The following is a 19,023-nucleotide window of genomic DNA, read 5'->3' as shown; positions in this document are numbered from 1 at the left end:
TAATGAGGTGTAATTCGCTATCCAAAGTTGTAGTGTGGACAACGAATACATTTTCCTGCCAAATAAATCCAGACACTTGTGACTGGATGTCTTGTACTGCAGGTTCTTAGATATTTGATTTTGAGGTATTGACCACCAGAGAATTGGGTTATGGGTAGAAGAATAAGAAGTCCATGCCCTTTGATGGGACAAAATACTTTCTGTCTGCACACTCATTGGTGGAGGGAGCTGACGCTGGTGTTCGCAATACATCATCCACCACCTCCATAATGGCTTCATCAATTGGGGGTTTCATCAATCTTCGTTTTTGCAGATGGTTGTAAATTTTTCAAAAGCCTGTGCTGTTTTCCTTGCACTTCTGATAGGGTGACCTCTTAACTACTGGCCCTCTTGGCGAGCTGTTGGAATTGTTTTAAATCGTCAGTGGGAGATGTATTGTCTGGGATGACCACCTCATCTGGTGATGAAGATGACTTATTTGCCGGGGATGTTCTCAGTTGGTCAAGGTCAATGTCAATGAACTGCAAAAGAGATGAGGAGTCCTGTGGCACCTTATTTATTCCTGCCTCTGGAAATTTCCACTACATGCATCTGACGAAGTGGGTCTTTGCCCACGAAAGCTTATGCTCCTACACTTCAGTTAGTCTATAAGGTGCCACAGGACTCCTCGTCGCTTTTGCAGATTCAGACTAACACGGCTACCCCTCTGATAGTCTCTTATAGAGTAACTATTTACATGAGGAACAAGGGGTTTTTCGGTTGTTGGTTTTTTTTTTTTTTTAAGAAAAGAAATAGAAATAAGGAAGAACCGTAACTAGAACTTTAAACTGTGAATTAAATTTTTATGTACAGGTACTCCAAAAGGAGGAGAGAATCTGACTCCGTCTGCAACCGACCGTGGTACAAAGAAAACTGAAGGGAGTGAGGCCGTGTGCGAGATCTCCCAAGGCGCAAACAGTGCGCACCTTCATGCCACCTGACAAAATACTGCTTGAAAAAAATCTCCAATCTGTGGTGCCAGGATGAGCCCAACAGCAACAATGGAGCACCCACAGTGACATCACTAGAAGAAGTGGCAGCTCAGGATGTCTGCCAATGCTCTGGCTGCCTGATAAGTATGCTGCCATGGGAGCTGCATGGTTTCTGATAAATCAATTCCATAGTTTGACAGCCCCTATGCAAAGTGAGTGTGATTGGGCACCCCCTATTGATTGATATACAACATGCAGGCAACGTTGTTCCTGAGTATATGGACTATTTTGTTACCAATTATTGGAAGGAAATAATGGCATGCGTTGCGTATGGCACATAGTTCAAGTAGGCTGATGTGTAGATGAGTTTCCTGTGTGGACTAAGGATGTGGACTAAGTCCTGTGTGGACTTTTAGTTGTTTATACGATTAACCAATATGCCTAGTGACTATATGCAACCCTCCCCTTGCTGCCTCTGTATCAGAGCCTTTATCAAAGGTGGCAGAGGGTGGGGGGCAAGCGGGAGCCAGTGCTCACAGGGAGACAGTCTTTTAAGCAAGCATATAGGCTCCTGTGGAGCTGCCTCTCCCCTCCCCACTCCGTGCCCTGCTGCCTCTCTATCAGAGGCAGCGGAGGGGTGGGGCGCTGTAAGAGTCAGTGCTTAAAGCCAGCTCCCCATGAGTACTGGCGCCTGGCTGTTCCCGCTCCTACCGTGCGTAAATGTGTCACTGCTAAAAAAATTCAGCAGTTGAACATTTACACAAATACACATTTATTAACATCCCTAGTGGGAGCCATCTGCCCTGAATAGTGTGTTGCTACAAACGGGCACCCCAGCCTATGAGGGATGTGTCGGTGGTAATCACCCAAAATGGGGATTTGTGCTATAAACTGAATCCCTGTCAGAACCTTGGGAGGTTGTATCCACCAGCTAAGTGAGATCTAGCACGTCAGCATGGCTCCAAGTCAGAGATCTCCTGGTGCTTGGAGCAGGCATGGCCAACTGGAAAGATATGCTAAGGACACCATGTATGACTGAGCGAACAGGAAGGGGACTTTAAAATTTCAAAAATAACACAAGGGTGGGTCTTGGTCATCTGGCTGGTCATCTCAGCAGGGCAGTAAGCATTCAAACTGATAACCAGAAAGGCCAAATAGGCATTGTGGGAAGGGTGCCAGAGGCTAGTAAGGATGCAGTACTACATTATGGTGTCCACACTGGCACCCCAGCACACTACCTAGAGCACAGTAAACTCTAAGCTTCTCATGGAGGTGGTTTACCTAGAGCGCACTTACATTGAAGCTAGTGCATACTTGCCAGTGTGGACACAGTGAAAGTTACAATGATTTACTGTGCAATAACTTGCCAGTGTAGACTTGGCCATAGTACATGATACCTGAGAAGCTGACGTAATGTTATCTCTGTGTTGGAACACTGATGTTCCAAATAGGATGGTTTGGAGAAGGAGCTAGATGCCAGTCTGGTTGGTCTAGGAATTTGAGTTGACAATGGTGCTAGGTCCTTTAGACAGTCTTAAGAGTCCCTGGTTTTAGGTGCATCTTGGTGCCTAGAGGTGTCAGATAGTACTGAGGTAAGGGGCTTTTCAGTGCTATTTAGCTGACTGCCTCTCTTATCAGAGCTTCATTGGGTGTACCAGAGCTTCAGTACCACTGTCAGTTGGAGAATCAGTTGTTAAACAGGAATCTTCTGAGAATCAGCTCTATGTGGTGACATATCCTTCTTTCTAGAACATGGGTTCTCAAACTGGGGGGGCGTGAAGAAATTCCAGTGGGGACACAAGGCAACCCAACCACACACACACCCCGTCAATCCCACCCCATGTTTTACTGCTATTTTTTTTGGGGGGGGGGGGGCGTGAGGGTTTCTCAAAAATCAAAAAGGGGGGCGTGATGCCGAAAAGTTTGGGAATCACTGTTCTAGAACTTCAAATAGCAGACAGAGATGCTCTCTTGGTTTTTGAGAGTTTCACCTTTGGAACAACTTCTGTAACTCCAGAAGACACTCAATTGGCTTAAGAGGTTAAAGCCAACATACCCTATGGGAGTATTATATTAAATGAAGCTTCAGTTTAGCCTGTCTACCTTTGATCACCCAAGCAGTCTTTACATTTTGATGTTATAGGAGTTTCTCTGAGTTACTAAAATCAACTAGAGAGCCCATCACTATGAGGAAGAGACCTACAGCAGTTCTGATGAGGCTGGAATGCTAGGGTCTTAGGCACTATACAGAGAACTACCAGAAACCACAGGGGGCAAGAAGTTTGAGGGATAGCCCTCCACAGCACAAAATCTGCTACAATGAAAAAAAGTCTAGAAAATAAAAACTATGATAAGCAAAACAATATGGGAAGTAAACAATCAAGGCAGGAAGTAGGTGAAAGCAGTGAGAGAGACAATCACTGTCTCAAACCACAGGCTGTTGAAAAGAAATTGAAATGGTGGTAAGTCAATGCCTCCTCATACACCCTCAAATAGGAGCCCAAAGCACTGCTTGGAATATATCTGCAGACACTGATATTTACAATCTCCAGTGAAGAGTCCAAACACAAACACATCTCATAGTGGAGCACCCATAAGAATACACACCCAAAGAACATGGCATTGAAGTTAGTCTTTAAAACAAGACTGGGTGACTTATTTAAGCTGGTCTACACTTAAGCATTAAATTGACACAGTGTCCCATGTTGAATCCCTGGGCTTCTTGGGACCACAACCAACCCCATGTCTCCTGCAACACAACTGTAGTTATACACTGATGCCCCACTCACCAGGGCCGTGCAGCCTAACAGCCCGGAGTCACTAGCAAACATGCTGCTCAACAAGGAAGTGCAGCCTAACAGCCAGAGTCTCTAGCAAATGCCCTGCTCACCAGGACAGTGCTGCCTAACATACTTAAATTCACATACTTTGTAATATCTCCTCAGATGTTTTTCATTTGTGTCTCACCAAATTTTGCCACTCTATTTTTCACATTAAACACAGATTTTACTAAAGACCCTTGGAGCATTCTTTACTCTTTTGCCATGTTAAAAATTAACCTTTTAGTCCTTTTTTCTCTCTTTGCAAGTTTCTACTTCTCTTTCATTGCATGACTTAATTTCTACAACCTTTTAAAAGAGATTTGTCAAAGTCTTCTCCTTTAGTGTGTGTCCACATGCTCAAAATTTCCAGTAGATTAGAGACATGACAATGTGATGTGTAGGAAATCTAGCTGTTTAAAACTCTAATTTTGCCTTTCAATCACTTTTCTTAAAAATTAAGTAAAGCTCATTGCTCTAATTCCTAGAATCATATCTAGTGTATTTTAAAGGCATGTACATTTGCTACTTTGGATAAAAAATATAATCTCAAAATGAAGGTTTTCAACACTAACCACACCTTTTAAAAAAGTGAAAATTTTCACATGGGATGAATTCCAACTCTCCCATGAGTCACAATAACCTAGCGCTAACAATTTATATTGTGACAATGGAAAAAGCCATTCCAAGACAGATTTTCAAAACCGCCCAAGAAATTTGGCCCTCAAATTTCCATTAAATGTCATGTGAATTGGATATCCAAAGGTCCTGTATGGCATTGAAGATCTCTCTGAGAAAAGAGCTGGAATTAACATAGCAGCTACACAAACAGCTCCTGTACTAGGAGAAAATGAATTGTTCAGCTTGACTCAACCAGCTAGACCTTTCTTCATTCCTTGACATGGGTAGCAGCACATTCTTAATAGTAACAAAAGAAAGCCACCAACAATATTCCCACTAACCTTTTTCATCCATATACAGATTTTTTTTCCCCGGGGAGGGGGAGGAGGCAGGCAAGCCACCTCCCTGACCTTGCTACATCTGATACAGAGTCAGCAATGGAGAGAGATGCATGTAGCTGACAGGATTAACCAATAAGCCCAGGCTTATTGGTTAATCATGTAGTCATCTACACGTTGACATCACTAAAGTGACTCTCTCCTGAGTGTGCTTGCATGGCCACTGCTTATAGGGAACACTGACCATCAATACAAATAGTTGAAATATTCAAGCAAAACATTTCAACAGAAGAAAATAGTGATAAATAGGATCCAGTGATAACAACAAATTCTATGAATGGCTAGCTATGATCTCACATTGGCATGCTTATATGTGACAATTCTGAACCCATTATTTATTGCAAGCCTCTGGTTTCAAAAAAAGATCCATGTTCCAGGATACAATCAAGAATCTGGAATATGTACATCACTTTTTGTTCAGTAAATACTCTTATATCCAGTGTTTAAAAACATTATTTCTACAATAGTCCTTCTGTGACTAAGATTGTTGATGGAAAAAAGTAATACGGAAATTTTTCCCAGAAATGTAAATACTTATGACAAGAAAATGGGGAGAGGCATAAGAACAAAACTATAAGCCACCACTGCATTACATCTCATAATACAGGAAATGTATGATCAAGATAAATAGGAACATCGTCCACACTATACCTCTATACTTGGACTAAGGCTGCTTGGCAGTGTTTCTGATGTTACTGTTGTACTTGGAAGGCTGGAGAAGTCCCATGTATTCACAGGTTGCACTGGTTCAGATAGATTAGGGTGATCAATACATTTTGGATTGTCCAGTAAGGTCACTTCATAAAATTCTTGAATATCTAGAAATGTAAAACAGTTCAGAAATGAGATTCTATATAACAGTACAATTAAATTCAGAGGCTGTTTTTGTAATCTTTAAAAAAAAGTTACACGGAAATTATACGAAGTCTTAGAACCATAAGCAGAATGAAAAACAAGATGTAAACTCGCATTGCCTTGGTAAAAGCTATATACAGTAAACTTCCGATAATCCGGCACCTTTAGGACCCAGGGGGTGCTGAATTATCAGATATGCCGGACTATCAGAACGGGGGGCTATGAGAGGTCTGGGGTAGGGACCCCAGACCCCTCATAGCCCCCCCCTTCCGATAGTCCGGCTCTGCCCCGGGCGTCCCTGATTCAGCCGCTTCTGGTCAGTTTCAGCAGCAGCTGAATCGGGGACGCCTGCAGCAGAGCAGCTGGAGTGCTGCCTGGTTGGTCCGGTAGCACCGACCCTTGGTGTGGCGAGACCAACCCCGCAGCACCCCAGTTTCTCTGCCCAGGCATCCCCAAGTCAGCCGCTGCTGATACTGACCAGAGGCTGACTCCAGGAAGCCAGAGGCAGAGCTGCTCTCCCCGGGCTTCCTGAAGTCAGCCACTGGTCAGTTTCAGCAGCGGCTGAATCAGGACGCCTGGGGCAGAGCACCTAGGGGGCTGCCGGGTTGGTCCTACAGCGCCGAGGAGCGGCGCTACTGGACCACCCCGCAGCACCCCAGCTGCTCTGCCCCAGGCGTCCCCAAGTCAGCCGCTGCTGATACTGATCAGCGGCTGACTCCAGGAAACCCAGGGCAGAGCTGCTCTGCCTCTGGCTTCCTGGAGTCAGCCACTGGTCAGTTTCAGCAGCGGCTGAATCGGGGACAGCTGGGGTGCTGCCGGGTTGGTCCCGCAGCCCCTAAGGGCAGCGCTACAGGACCTACCCGGCGGCACTCCAGCTGCTCTGCCCCTGGCTTCCCCAATTCAGCTGCTGGTCAGTTCCAGCAGCGGCTGAATCGGGGAAGCTGGAGGCAGAGCAGCTCCAATAGTCCAGCTGCCCGGAGCACTTCCAGGTTCTTGATGGTGCCAGACCATCAGGAGTGCCAGACCATCGGAGTTTTACTGTATCACTGATCAACTAATTAATGCAGTACTAAGCTACCAAAAAACAAAGTTCCTTACCAGTTATAACATTTTTAATGTTAAGTTTCAATTATCTTATGCAAGAGAAAGGAATGTACTTTTTCACATAAATGATCTGGAGAAAGGGGTAAGCAGTGAGGTGATAAAGTTTGCGGATGATACCAAACTGTTTAGGATAGTCAAGACAGAAGCAGACTGTGAGGGACTCCAAGAAGATCTCACCAAACTGAGTGAGTGGGCAACAAAATGGCAAATGAAATTTAATGTGGATAAGTGTAAAGTAATGCACATCAGGAAAAATAACCCCAACTATACGACAAGTATGATGGGGGCTAATTTGGCTATGACCAATCAGGAAAGAAATCTTGGAGTTATCATGGATAGTTCTCTGAAAACTTCCACACAGTGTGCAACGGCGGTCAAAAAGGCAAATAGAATGCTAGGAATTATTAAGAAAGGGATAGAAAAAAAGACAAAGAATATCTTACTGCCCCTGTATAAAACTATGGTACGCCCACATCTTGAATACTGTGTACAGATGTGGTCTCCTCACCTCAAAAAAGATATTTTGGTCTTGGAAAGGGTTCAGAAAGACAACTAAAATGATTAGGGGTTTGGAACGGGTCCCACATGAGGAGAGGTTAAAGCGACTGGGACTTTTCAGTTTAGAAAAGAGGAGACTGAGGGGGGATATGATAGAAGTATATAAAATCATGAGTGGTGTGGAGAGGGCGGATAAAGAAAAGTTATTTATTAGTTCCCTAAATAGAAGAACTAGAGGACACCAAATGAAATTAATGGGTAGCAGATTTAAAACTAATAAAAGAAAGTTCTTCTTCACACAGCACGTAGTCAACCTGTGGAACTCCTTGCCAGAGGACGCTGTGAAGGCTAGGACTATAACAGAGTTTAAAGAGAAGCTAGATAATTTCATGGAGGTTAGGTCCATAAAAGGCTATTAGTCAGGGGATAAAATGGTGTCCTTGGCCTCTGTTTGTCAGAGGCTGGAAAGGGATGGCAGAGACAAATCGCTTGATCGCTATCTTCGGTCCATCCTCTCTGGGGCACCTGGTGCTGGCCACCGTCGGCAGACAGGATACTGGGGTAGATGGACCTCTATTATAGTCCTAGCCTTCACAGCCTCCTCTGGCAAGGAGTTCCACAGGTTGACTACATGCTGTGTAAAGAAGAACTTTCTTTTATTAGTTTTAAACCTGCTCCTTATTTTCTATCCCTTTCCTAATAATTCCTAGCATCCTATTTGCCTTTTTGACCGCCGCTGCACACTGTCTGGAAGTTTTCAGAACTGTCCACGATAACTCCAAGATCTCTTTCCTGATTTGTCGTAGCCAAATTAGCCCCCATCATACTGTACGTATAGTTGGGGTTATTTTTCCCGATGTGCATTACTTTACACTTATCCACATTAAATTTCATTTGCCATTTTGTTGCCCAATCACTCAGTTTGGTGAGATCTTCTTGGAGTCCCTCACAGTCTGCTTCTGTCTTGACTATCCTAAACAGTTTTGTATCCTCTGCAAACTTTACTACCTCACTGCTTACCCCTTTCTCCAGATAATTTATGAATAAGTTTAAAAGGACTGGTCCCAGAACTGACCCTTGGGGGACACCACTAGTTACCCCTCTCCAATCTGAAAATTTACCATTTATTCCTACCCTTTGTTTTCTGTCTTTTAACCAGTTCTCAATCCAAGAAAGGACCTTCCCTCTTATCCCATGGCCATGTAATTTACACAAGAGCCTTTGGTGAGGGATCTTGTCAAAGGCTTTCTGAAAATCCAAGTATACTATATCTACTGGATCCCCCTTGTCTGCATGTTTGTTAACCCCTTCAAAGAACTCTAATAGATTAGTAAAACAGGATTTCCCTTTACAGAAACCATGTTGACTTTTGTCCAACAAATTATGTTCTATATGCTTCACAATTTTATTCTTTACTATTGTTTCGACTAATTTGCCCAGTACTGAAGTTAGACTTACCGGTCTGTAATTGCCAGGATCGCCTCTACAGCCCTTTTTAAATATTGGTGTCACGTTGGCTACCTTCCAGTCATTAGGTACGGAAGCCGATTTAAAGGATAGATTACAAACCACAGATAATAGCTCCTTTTATGGACCTAACCTCCATGGAATTATCTAGCTTCTCTTTAAACTCTATTATAGTCCTAGCCTTCACAGCCTCCTCTGGCAAGGAGTTCCACAGGTTGACAACACGCTGTGTGAAGAAGAACTTTCTTTTATTAGTTTTAAACCTGCTACCCATTAATTTCATTTGGTGTCCTCTAGTTCTTCTATTTAGGGAACTAAATAGAAGAACCTTGCAGCTCTTTGACTCCCACCATGCCCTCCAGCCAAACCCAGCCTACGTTTTGTCTCCCCTCCACACACATCCCCATCCCGACCCCACCCCCCAACCCACTCACCGAACTCAGTTTCCACCTCCTCTCCCCTCCCAGGCAAACTCAACCCCCCACCTCCCAGTGACCAGATGCAGTCTTCCCCCCTTCTGTCCCTCACCTGATCCACCCTGCGCCCTCTCTTCCCTTCCCACCAGACCCAGTCCGCTCCCCTCTCCCACTTCCCCCCACTGACCGAACACCGTCTCCTTTCCCTCTGCACGCCAAACCCTCATGTCCCCTCCTCCCAGCACATGCGGAAATGTCGGAGCGCTCTGGGGGAGGGGTGAAAGTGCACGTGGACACAGTCGGGAAACAAAGGGCAAGGCCAGGGGCACCTCTCTTCCCTCCCCCTCCGCCTCCCAATCTCTGAGCCGGGGCCGGTGAGGCTTCCTCCAGCGGCTTCTCGCCACCAGACCAACCACCACCAGACCAACTAGATCGGGCTGCAAAGTAGCTCTCCCCTCCCCGTAGCCTAGGAACCTCTGTGTGAATCATCCTGGCCTCGGCAGGGCCTTCCTTATTCCCAGCCCCACCAAGGCTGCAGCTCTCCCCTCCCTCCACAACCAGCACTGAGGTAGAGAAAAGGGGAAGAGTTGCCCCCCATTTGTTAATGTGCGCTACCCCTCCACACACACTCCTGCAAACTCCTTGGCCAAGGGTGCCTGCTCTGGTCGGAGGGGTCACTAGTAAGCACAAGGCAGGCGGAGATATGACCAAAGGCACCTGGCTTGCAGCATGGTCCCTTGCTGCAGTGACCCGGACTGACCCTTGCCCGGCCCCGGATCGCTCTGTGCAGCCTGCCCTGCACAGCCCAGGGAGAGCGGCTTGCCCACCAGGGACGTAGTGCTCCGGCGCCGCTGCTGTTCTCAAAGCCCATGGTGAGTCCCCTGTATGTCGGGCCGCACTGGCTGGTGCCAGTCAGAGGAGCATGAACTATCCCCAGGCGCCAGAGTCTGCTTCGTGAATGGGAGGCTCCCCTTGGGCATTTCCCACTCGGCGGGTGCTGGGCAGTCGCAGCAGCGCTGGGAAGGCGACTGGAGCGGCGTGTGGCCTGCACTCCTGCCAGGGTCGCCTGCTGTGACAGCCCCTCGCACTAACTAGAGAGCGCACTTTTCTCCCTGGCACCAAGGGAAAGCAGCGAGGCAGCCCCAGAACCGTGATGTCATGACGCCTCAGCCAAACACGGCGGGGCTGCAAGCACGACTTGCCCCACACACCCCGCCTGCTGAGGGTGGCTCGCTGCTGGCCCATCACGTGCTCCGTCGCCCCTACCATTGCTTTGGGCGGCCACAGGGAGACCCGCATCGGGCGGTAAGGGTTAGGAGTTCTCAGGCCAGTGTCTCTCAGGGGCAGCCGGAATGCTGCCCCTGGCAATGTGCCGCCCCAAACACATGCTTGGTTTGCTGGTGCCTAGAGCCGGCACTCCGCAGGCGCACATAAGTGCCCTGGGCGGGCACCGCATTGGGGACCACTGACTTAGTTATTCACTACTTTAATCATTCTGATTTGCCTAAGTACAGCTGCATGTTCAAGCACCCAATCATCCACAAAAAATTACCAATCAACAAGCACAATGACCCTACCAACAAAGAAGCCTTTTAATAGCCGCATCAACACCTTTTCATTCAAAAACAGTATCTATGCAGGCACTGCCAGCCTGAGACCTAAGCAACCAGGGCAGCTGCCCAGGGCCATGTGCTGAGAGGGCACATTTGAATAGTCTCATGTGACCTTACCTGAGGCCAGCCAGCTAAATAGGGAAGAAACCCAGCAGCCACCTCACCCAAGGTCAGGGAAGACAGAGGCAACTCCTCTGCTTTCATGGGAGCAGCAGCAGGGTAGGTGCCCAAGGCAGTGGCTCCCCATTCTCCGAGACAGAGGGCCCTCTGCAGAAGCCCTGTGGCGAGCAGTTGGAGCAGGCTGTGCTGGAAGAGGCTCAGGGTGAGCAGCTGAATTTGGTGGGGACTGAAGAATTGTGTCTGTGTGCACAGCTTCCGTCTGTGTGCTGGCTGGTTGGGATTTGGAGCAACCCTGCTATCTGGGCTAGTGTGGAGCAGGTGTGGTTCCGCCACCACCTTTTTCCCCTTCCCCCCTAAGAGCCCCATAGGGAAACTGAGGAGTGCTGGGCTACTGGCTCAGGAGGGGGGGTATAACACTGAGTTGTTGGGGGGAGACCTTTCAATTCCTCCCCCCCCCCCCCACCAAAAGCAGTTGGTCTTGTCCTCCTGCTTCCCTTGCTGGCTCAGAAGTTGTGCTCACTTTTCTTTTGGGGGGGGGGAAGAGGAGGATGCGGACGGATGCTGCTGCTGCTTCCCCAATGTGAGGCAGGTGGGTGCAGAGGAGATGAATGTTACTGAAATCAGCTCTCCCATGTGCCCCCTAAGGAAATTAGTCACAGTAGGTGATGTCTGGCTGGATGACAAACACATTTACCTTCCATTCAATTCTTAATGACCTATCCACACCTTCAGGTTTTGTTTGTTTATGTTTTCACTACAAGTTGTATTTATCAGTATGCTGAAATTTCTTCAGATCAGGGGGCGTTGTTGAAGCTGCTTTAAAGCAGTGTTGTTCTTTCAGTAAGATTAACAAGAAGGAAATTTTCTTTGCTCCTATCTTAATCTGCAAATCTTCTTCATGCTCTGGAAGTCACTGGGGTTCCTAGTGTGAGAATCTGAAGATAAGGTGTGCTTGTTGTGACTTGCAGTTTCAATGAGGCACTTAAACTCAGAATAACTTAGTGGGAGTTTAGGCTCTTTCCCATCCCCCCCATGTCCTGTGCAATGCTTCACCCCTGCTCCTCTGGCTTATAAAAAAGGCTTGGTGTAATGCACTCTATGTTTTATAACTTTGTGTAGTGTTTTAAGCTTTTCATCTTTTTATAATTTTCACAGTTATTGGGAAATTATGGAAGGAGGTCTGATAATTTTTTAATGACAAAGTGGAGAGGCAAAGAGTTCAAACATTAAAGCTGTTAAAACCTAAACAGAGATACAAAGTGGGTGAAGTAATATCTTTTTAAAATTATTTTGAAAGTTTTTTTGGTTAGAGATTAGCCCTTTTGAGCTTCACAGACCTAGAAAAGAGCTCTGAGGAGTTCCAAAGGTTGTCTCTGTCACCAACCATATTTGGTCCAATTGAAGATACTACTTCACTCACCTTATGACTCTCATACAGGCACCAACATGAGTACACCAAACAGCAAAAACCACCATATCACGTCAAGATACATGTCAAGATATACAAAATAATTATCCTAACACCAGAAATGATTTGTTGATTTCACTATTCATTCACTCATCCATTTGTGACAAGCCCAGTTTAGAAGTTTATATAATTGAATTTTAACTCTAATAAGTGCTCAGGAAGCGTTTTTCCTGCTTTCCCTATCAGTAAATAATTTATTTTTTACTGATAGAAATATTTCAGGATTTCTGTGTACTTTGAAATCAGCTAATTTCTAAGTTATTTGCAAAGAAAGAAACAAAACAAAAAACAACACAAAACCCCATATCGCTAGAGATTTCAGGTGCCTAAGTATCCTCTGGAATAGTTAAAAGTTGCCTTCCCCAACCCCACCACAATCTAAACTGGCCCCCCGGGCCAGTCAGGAGGGGTCAGAGGGCTGCAAGAGGGCCACATGCACAAAATGCAGCTCCCATCTGACAGTAGGGAGTTCGCCCTGAGCTGCAGGCCAAACCCCAGGCATAAAGGGCAAGTGTGTGCAGCAAGGGAGCTGCCCAGTGCTTCTTTAGAGCAGCTCAAACTGTGGAGGAGGACTCATTGAAGGGCGAGTGACCCACTCAGGATTTTTGACTCCCTTTCTGTGTGTCATATCTGAGGGAAAATATTTAATACGAGGGCGCGGAACCTTTTTTGGGTCGGGGCCACTAACCCGCAGAAAAATCAGACAGGGGCCACACACAAGTGAGAAACAAAATTCATAAATACATACATAAGTAACAGAACCCTCACTGACATGGCCCCTAGTTGAAATAAAGACACTCCCCTCACACACCAGAGCCTTGGGGGGCCCAGGCTAGTAGATTTTGTGCGCTCCCGCCCCATGAAGGGATAGCAGGAGGTTGGAGCACCCGCACAGGCTCCCAATACTGAGGGGGGTGGGGGGGGGGGAAGAAAGCCCCGAGCCTCAGGGGCCAGATCCAGGCAAGCAAGAAGCCACATCCAGACCCCAGGCCTTAGGCTTCCCATTCCTGATTTAAGCTAAAATCATCCATTTCCCATAGAGCTCTTAAAGGAAGGGCTTGGCCAAGAAGGACTATGATAACCTATAACAACTCCCTTTGCAAGAGACAGAGACAATAGCCCTGTACTAAGGGGAGCAAAGAACTAAGCAGCTTCCAAGGGAAATGTTGGGTGGGGGCCACCATACCCAGGGTAAGAAGGGCTGGGGGCGCCAAAATGCAAGTTTGCCTTGTGTGCCATTTTCCCTAAGGCTAGCCCTGTGTGCAGTAGTGGGAAACCTCATGGATCCAGCGTGCTACTGCTCATCCTTCCCCCGCCTAGGGGAATGCGGTGCTGAAAACTGCTCATGAGAGAGTTTCCCCGCTGCTCCCATTGGCCAGATTTTGAGGCAATGTCAGTGAGGGGCTGGCTGGTTGTTTTTTGGGGGGTACTGACTCTCGCTTGTGTGAGCCCACTGATTTTTCCATAGGTCAATGGCTCCTGACCCAAAAAGGGTTCCCCACCCCTGATCTACAGTTTTCCAAAAGGAGCATCTTCTTCATCCATGGCTATTGTTGTTTCACACGCATACATATACATATACATATACATATACATATACATATACATATACATATACATATATACATATACATATACATATATACATATACATATACACATATACATATAAAAACGTACATTGTATGTATGAAAAATAATGGTGCTTTATGATAACTCAGGTGTTTAACCATAGATTTCCAAAGGATGGCTACTTTATACTTCTGGGTACTTAAGTACAATTAAGATGCCATACTTTTGTACTTTTACTCGAGTCGTTTTCCAGAAGGATACTTTGACTTTTACTTAGTTACATTTTTTTCAAAGTAGCAGTACTTTTACTGAAGTGACTTTTTGGGGTACTTTTTCTACCACTGCAAAAATGATACATGTATATGAACAATATAAACAGAATCAGCGAATCATAAGCTTTTCATAGATATCTTATTTGGCGCAATTTGTGCAAGATTTCATGCACCCATAACAGTGGTTGCAACAATGTTCTATATGTTCATAATACAATCCAGTAATGTCACAGGAATGCCCATATTTGTGGCAATGCACCCGCATGTTACAAATGCTAAGTATATGAGCAGCCTATAGGTGGATCACATGCTGGATACAAAAATCCCACATGCCAATGGCTTCTTGACAGAGGGCAAGAGTGTGTGATCCCCCTTTTCTGTTGACATAGAACAGCAAGTCCGGGTTGTCCATCAACACGTGCACTACTAAAATGGTCAAATGTGAAAGACATTGCATACTAGGCAGATATCCCTTAGCTCGCCGACATTTATGTTTACTGCCCACTCCTCTGAAGACCATGCTTCCTGTGTTTGCAACGTACCAAGATGTAATCACTAGGTCCGAGATATCCAATATCAGAAAGATTGCGGGTTGTGAACACTCAAATGGCACTCCTTCCACCACCACCCTCAGGTCCACCACTTCAGAGATAAGTAGGTTCAATGAGACTGATGACCTTGACTAGGTGATCCATGGATGGGGTCTAGACTATGATGATCCATGAATGGGGACTAGACTATCACTAGCCACAGATAAAGAGGGCATAATCGGAGCATTACATGATGGACAATCTAAGTGTATATAGTCATGTGACCCAGAAGCCCGAGGCAGTTGGCAATGAAGTCTGACATCACACTGAACGTGCCCTGTGGCAGGAATGCCATTCCGATAAACTATTGTTTGGACCAGTGTTAATGCTGATATTGTTAGTTTATCAATACACCCAGAGCCTGATGTGTAGCTTGCAATGAAGCAACACTGCACTGGACCTTGAGTAGCCCTTGACAAACCAGTCATTGGAGGTATGGATAAATCTGAACACCCTATTATCTCAAGTCTTGGACTGAGCTGTCCATCAGCAGATCTCATCTCATTTTCTATGATGCTGTTGGTGAGCGACTAAACCAATCTCTGATTGGCAGAGCTGATTACAGATGTCACATAAAAAGCCACAGATGCTGTATGTTCTTTTCGGATCCTGTGCTTTTCTTGCAATGCCTGGATACACTGACTCTCAAAGCGATTAAGAGCCTGTACAATGGTTTGCCACCAGGACAAATCTGTCCTAAACTAGAGTTTCCAGATTATTGGGAGATTTGCTGCATGACTTCATATTGGCCTTCATAGAGCTTTATGACCACCGATAGAGTGCTTTCCATGAGCAAACTGGCCATAGAAGACCATGTTTGATATTTGTGTATCATCCATCTTCATAACATGACCAATCCAGCAAAACTGTTTGTTCATACGCATTGCTTCCATACCTGACACCACACAGCTTAAGAACCTCCATATTAGGAATTATCCCACCAAGTCACATAGGCAATCTTCCTCAGAGAATGCATATGGAACTGACTGAGCTTCAAAACATGGCAATGATATACTGTCCATGACTCCAAGCCATACAGCAGGACATTCAGGACAACTGCCTGATAAACCACTATCTTGGTATGAAGTTTAATACCATGGTCATTCCATAGGCATTTGGTCAATTTTCCAAAGGCAGCGCTGGCTTCAGCTAGTCGAGCAGATACATCATGATCCACGTTTATGCTAGAGGACAGTATACTTCCCAGGTAGCAGAACATGTCAACAGCCTTAAGGACTGTACCAGCAGCAGTGATCACTGGAGTGCTGGGCTCTTTCCAGATAGGCTGAGACATAACTTCTGTCTTCTTGAGACTCACTGAGAGTCCAAAATGGTGAGCAAGAAATAAAGTGATCAAAAAGCTTGTACTGTCTGAATGAGCCAGCAATGCATAGTCATCAGCAAACAGAAGGCCACGAATACTTGGAGTAACCACTTTAGTGCAAGCCTGAAGTCTCCGGAGATAGAAAATACTGCCACCTGTTTGAAACTCAATAGGTATGCCCAACGTGCAGTCCTTAAAAGCAACTAACAGCATCATTGAAAAGTAGATGTTGAACAAGAGAGGAGCAAGGACACATCCTTGCTTTGTACCGTTTGATATTTCAAAAGGTGCTGATGTCTCTCCATTGTCAAGGACGTGACCAAGCATGCCATCATGGAGAGACTGAACAATGTTGATAAATTTTTCAGGACAGCCAATTCGCCCAAGTATTTTCCAGAGCCCATTTCTGTTGACTGTGTTGAACACCTTGGTCAAATCGATGAAAATCACAGAGGTCCTGATGTTGCTCTCTACATTTCTCTTGGATCTCTCTGGCTGTAAATATCATATCGGCAGTACCTTGACTGGCACGAAATCCACATTGGCTTTCAGGAATACCACCATTTTTAAACACATGTTGTGAAAGCTGGTTGTAAAGGATGCAGGCCAGGATCTTACCAGATATAGAGAGCTATGAGATGCCCCGATATTCATCACAACATACATTTCTCTTTGTACACACACACACACACACACACACACACACACGTATATGTATGTCTGTACAATCAGAGCATCTCTGAAGTCCTAAGAGACTAGTTCCTTCTCCCAAATGATGTTAAATAAATGGGTGAGACAGTACATCAGCTGGCCATCAACAGCTTTATAAATTTCTGATGGAACTGTATCACTGCCAGGTGCCTTTCCAGATTTCATCTCTAACAGCTTTTTGTACCTCATCAAGAGTTGGTGGTATGTCCAGCTATAAATCAGCCCCGAGGAATCTCTTCAAGAACGCTGCTGTCAAAAGTTGAGGTCTGGTTCAATACTTTGTGGAAATGTTCAGCCCAGCGGTCAAGCATTTTAGCACCATCTGTGATCCAAGTGAGGCTATCAGCAGAGCACACTGGTGTACAGCCAGAAATGTATGGCCCATAGACTACCTTCAGCCCATCATAGAATGCTTTAAAGTCATGTCTATCAGCCGCATCTTGGAGTTTAACTGCTTGATGTTTCCACCAGTCCTCTTTCATTTGCAATAATTAGACTTGTGCCTCCTGCTTAGCTCATATATATATGCCAATTTCCTGGAGGCATTCTCTTTATCATTGATCCAAGCCACATGTGTCACATGCATCTTAAGAAGAGCTTGGGCATCTCTGTCCTTGTCGTCAAACCAGTCCTTGTACCTCAGTTTTTGGGAACCGCGGATCTTGACAGCAGTTCCGTACATTGTTTCTTTGAAGTTTATCCAATCATCCTCAATAGTGAGTGACCATTCTAGACCTTCATTGCTGATGACTAAGGAAGCATCAAGACTCCATTGAAACAGCACTTGTCTCTCGGATATTTAAAGTTTACCTACATCCAACTTTTTTCAGCATACAGCAAAATGACAACTTTAGATGAACAAAGGTTCAAGGAGACAACACTGTGTACCATGTAGTGGTCAGACCAGGAGCCAGTGCCATGGAGAGGTAGATACGCTGGAGGGCGGAGATAGGGTCCAGAGTGACTTAGACAAATTGGAGGATTGGGCCGCAAGAAATCTGATGAGGTTCAACAAGGACAAATGTAGAGTCCTGCACTTGGGACGGAAGAATCCCAAGCGCTGTTACAAGCTGGGGACCAACCAGTTAAGTAGTAGGTCTGCAGAAAAGGACCTGGGGGTTACAGTGGATGAGAAGCTGGAGATGAGTCAACAGTGTGCCCTTGTAGCCAAGAAGGCTAATGGCATATTAGGTTGCATTAAGAGGAGCATTGCCAGCAGATCCAGAGATGTCATTATTCCCCTTTATTTGGCATTGGTAAGGCCACATCTGGAGTATAGCGTCCAGTTCTGGGCCCCCCACTACAAAAAAGATGCGGACGCATTGGAGAGAGTCCAGCGGAGGGCAACCAAAATGTTTAGGGGGCTGGAGCTTATGACTTATGAAGAGAGGCTGAGGGAGTTGGGTCTGTTTAGTCTGCAGAAGCGAAGAGTGAGGGGGGATTTGATAGCAGCCTTCAACTTCCTGAAGGGAGGTTCCAAAGAGGGTGGAGAAAGGCTGTTCTCAGTAGTGACAGATGGCAGAACAAGGAGCAATGGTGGTGGGAGAGGTCCAGGTTGGATATTAGGAAAAACTATTTCACTAGGAGGGTGGTGAAGCACTGGAATGGGTTACCTAGGGAAGTAGTGGAGTCTCCATCCCTAGAGGTGTTTAAGTCTCGGCTTGACAAAGCCCTGGCCAGGTTGATTTAGATGGGATTGGTCCTGCCTAGAGCAGGGGGCTGGACTTGATGACCTTCTGAGATCTCTTCCAGTTCTATGATTCTATGATAAGGGGATGGGTTGATGAGAGAATATGATCTTGGTAACTAATTGACCATTCATTTTCAGTGGGAAATATGTCAATGGAGGGATGATAGGAGTTACTATAGAGAATTTCTGGGTGTCTGGCTGGTGAGTCTTACCCACATGCTCAGGGTTTAGCTGATCGCCATATTTGGGGTCGGGAAGGAATTTTCCTCCAGGGTAGATTGGCAGAGACCCTGGAGGTTTTTTGCCTTCCTCTGTAGCATGGGGCGCAGATCACAGCTGGAGGACTCTCTGCATCTTGGGACCTTCAAAGTATTTGAAGGCTTCAATATCGGAGATATAGGTGAGAGGATTATTCTAAGAGGGGTGGGAGAGATTCTGTGGCCTGCACTGTGCAGGGGGTCAGACTAGATCAGTGGTCCCCAACCTTTCGAGGTTGTCGGGCGCCAGGGGGCGT

General features: G+C 45.8%; 1 protein-coding gene across 10 annotated transcripts in view; it reads right to left on the bottom strand.

The window, feature by feature from the left end:
* Window positions 1-19,023, bottom strand: part of DLG1 (discs large MAGUK scaffold protein 1) — a 360,129-nt gene that overhangs the window by 319,503 nt on the left and 21,603 nt on the right. For all 10 annotated transcript variants that reach the window (XM_075938333.1, XM_075938326.1, XM_075938327.1 and 7 more), the window contains exon 3: window positions 5,461-5,627. In XM_075938333.1, the coding sequence (XP_075794448.1) occupies window positions 5,461-5,627 (167 nt within the window). The remainder of the gene's footprint in view (window positions 1-5,460; window positions 5,628-19,023) is intronic.

The sequence above is a fragment of the Pelodiscus sinensis genome, chromosome 10 (genome assembly GCF_049634645.1).
Source record: "Pelodiscus sinensis isolate JC-2024 chromosome 10, ASM4963464v1, whole genome shotgun sequence".
Taxonomy (NCBI): Eukaryota; Metazoa; Chordata; order Testudines; family Trionychidae; genus Pelodiscus; species Pelodiscus sinensis.
This window is presented reverse-complemented; position numbering and strand designations above follow the sequence as displayed.